At 46.2% G+C, this 3289-nt stretch overlaps 1 protein-coding gene across 1 annotated transcript in view; it reads left to right on the forward strand.

The window, feature by feature from the left end:
• The window catches only part of LOC111949768 (interleukin-15 receptor subunit alpha), a 26600-nt gene that overhangs the window by 21743 nt on the left and 1568 nt on the right, over window positions 1-3289 (forward strand). Inside the window, exon 3 of the mRNA XM_070434266.1 lies at window positions 1950-1966. Coding sequence (XP_070290367.1) covers window positions 1950-1966 — 17 coding nt within the window. The remainder of the gene's footprint in view (window positions 1-1949; window positions 1967-3289) is intronic.

Genomic DNA, 3289 nt, shown 5'->3' on the forward strand with positions numbered 1-3289 from the left:
GGTGTGATGTGAGGGTAGGACTCCTCCACTTTAGACCAAGCAGCCTTCATGTTCGCAGCATTGTCTGTCACCAGTGCAAATACCTTCTGTGGTCCAAGGCCATTGATGACTGCCTTCAGCTCATCTGCAATGTAGAGACCGGTGTGTGTGTTGTCCTTTGAGTCTGTGCTCTTGTAGATTAGTGGTTCAGGGTTGGAGATGATGTAGTTAATTATTCCTTGCCCATGAACATTCGACCACCCATCAGAGATGATTGCAATACAGTCTGCTTTCTCTATGATTTGCTTGACCTTCACTTGAACTCTGTTGAACTCTGCATCCAGCAAATGAGTAGATAAAGCATGTCTGGTTGGAGGGGTGTATGCTGGGCGAAGAACATTCAGAAATCTCTTCCAATACACATTGCCTGTGAGCATCAGAGGTGAATCAGTTGCATACACAGCTCGAGCAAGACATTCATCAGCATTTCTCTGACTATGTTCCTCCATTGAGTCAAAAAACCTTCTGATTCCAGGAYGACCATGAGCTGTTGCTATCGATAAGCTGTCAGATTTATCATTTTCACCTCGACTAGAAGTAGAGGGACTTTTGTCAGAGGTTGCTTGTTGTGAGCGCTGAGGGAACTTTATGCACTTGGCCAGATGATTCTGCATCTTTGTTGCAATCTTCACATATGATTTGGCACAGTATTTGAAAATGTACACAGCTTTTCCTTCTACATTAGCTTCAGTGAAATGTCTCCACACATCAGATAGTGCCTGTGGCATTTTCCTGTAAAGATTAGAAGAAWAAAAAWYTRAAAAAAAARKAAATACAATTCCATGTACAGATAAATAGTTAAGCAGTTAGATTAAACAACTCCTTTGTAAGATAAATGTTTTAAAATGAAACATGTATGGAAACAGGTGAATTAACACTCCTCAGTTAGCAGACTCAAGCAAGCTAAAACCCACATGGTAGCAAAAACMAACTAGCAGAAATTGTTAACAAGTTAGAAATTATTTAAACACACTTTGCTGTAGGCTACTATTTACTTTACTTWASTTWACAAAAAAATCASGTATGTCATATAAAATATATTCACCCCACCCAGTATTGTAATCAAAACTTACCAAATTCAAAAGGCACTCGCACATCTGAGCAATCTTATTTGCAGTTGCATGGCAACAGTTGAACAAGATAAAGGACGAAGGCCGTGAGCTCTGACGAAGGCCGTGAGGCCGATACGTAAGCTTATTAAATATCAGTGATACTATCAAGAGCAGTGTGCGGTTTCCTTTTTCCTTAATCAAAACTTACCAGAAAGTATGTAGTCCTTGGCTCAGACAGTGTAGTAGGGTGGGCTCAATATAATCTCATGAGTGTGCAAGATTTTGCAAATCAGCCGTACATGTGATGGAAAAATGCACTGTGCATGCAGAGGGTAGCAATTCCATTGAATTGGGGATAGTTTAACCAGTTATTGGCTTCATCAATAAGTGCATCGATGATGTCATCCCCACAGTGACTGTACATACATACCTCAACCAGAAGCCATGGATTACAGGCAGCATCCGCACTGAGCTAAAGGCTTGAGCTGCCGCTTTCAGGGAGCGGGACTCTAACCCGGAAGCTTATAAGAAATCCCGCTATGCCCTCCAGCAAACCATCAAACAGGCAAAGCATCAAAACAGGACTAAGATCGAATCGTACTATACTGGCTCTGATGCTCGTCGGATGTGGCAGGGCTTGCAAACCATTAGACTACACGGGGAAGAACAGCCGAGAGCTGCCCAGTGACACGAGCCTACCAGACAAGCTAAACTACTTCTATGCTCGCTTCGAGGCAAATAACACTGAAACATGCATGAGAACACCAGCTGTTCCGGAAGACTGTGTGATCATGCTCTCCGCAGCTGATGTGAGTAAGACCTTTAAACAGGTCAACATTCACAAGGCCGCAGGGCCAGATGGATTACCAGGACGTGTACTGCGAGAATGCGCTGACCAACTGGCAATTGTCTTCACTGACATTTTCAACCTCTCCCTGTCTGAGTCTGTAATACCTACATGTTTTAAGCAGACCACCATATTCCCTGTGCCCAAGAACACTAACGTAACCTGCCTAAATGACTACAGACCCGTAGCACTCACATCTGTAGCCCCGAAGTGCCTTGAAAGGCTGGTCATGGCTCACATCAACACCATCATCCCAAAAACCCTAGACCCACTCCAATTTGCATACCGCCCCAACAGATCCACAGATGATGCAATCTCCATTGCACTCCACACTGCCCTTTCCCACCTGGACAAAAATAACACCTATGTGAGAATGCTATTCATTGACTACAGCTCAGCGTTCAACACCATAGTGCCCTCAAAGCTCATCAATAAGCTAAAGACCCTGGGACTAAACACCTCCCTCTGCAACTGGATCCTGGACTTCCTGGCGGGCCGCCCCCAGGTGGTAAGGGTAGGTAACAACACATCCCCCACGCTGATCCTCAACACAGGGGCCCCCCAGGGGTGCGTGCTCAGTCACCTACTGTACTCCCTGTTCACTCATGACTGCACGGTCAGGCACGACTCCAACACCATCATTGAATTTGCCGATGACACAACAGTGGTAGTAGGCCTGATCACCGACAACGACGAGACAGCTTATAGTGAGGAGGTCAGAGACCTGGCCGTGTGGTGCCAAGACAACAACCTCTCCCTCAACGTGATCAAGACAAAGGAGATGATTGTGGACTACAGGAAAAAGAGGGCCGAGCACGCCCCCATTCTCATCGACGGGGCTGCAGTGGAGCAGGTTGAGAGCTTCAAGTTCCTTGGTGTACARATCACCAACAAACTAACATGGTCCAAGCACGCCAAGACAGTCATGAAGAGGGCACYACAAAACCTATTCCCCCTCAGAAGACTGAAAAGATTTGGCATAGGTCCTCAGATCTTCGAAAGGTTCTACAGCTGCACCATCGAGAGCATCCTGACTGGTTGCATCACTGCCTGTTATGGCAACTGCTTGGCCTCCAACCGCAAGGCACTACAGAGGGTAGTGCGAACGGCCCAGTACATTACTGGGGCCAAGCTTCCTGCCTTCCATGACCTCTATATCAGGTGGTATCAGAGGAAGGCCCTAAGAATTGTCAAAGACTCCAGTCACCCTAGTCATAGACTGTTCTCTGTTACCGCACGGCAAGCTGTACCGGAGCGCCACGTCTAGGTCCAAGAGGCTTCTAAAAAACCTCTACCCCCAAGCCATAAGACTCCTGAACATCTAGTCAAATGGCTACCCAGACTATTTGCA

Source organism: Salvelinus sp. IW2-2015, linkage group LG3 (assembly GCF_002910315.2).
Source record: "Salvelinus sp. IW2-2015 linkage group LG3, ASM291031v2, whole genome shotgun sequence".
Taxonomy (NCBI): Eukaryota; Metazoa; Chordata; class Actinopteri; order Salmoniformes; family Salmonidae; genus Salvelinus; species Salvelinus sp. IW2-2015.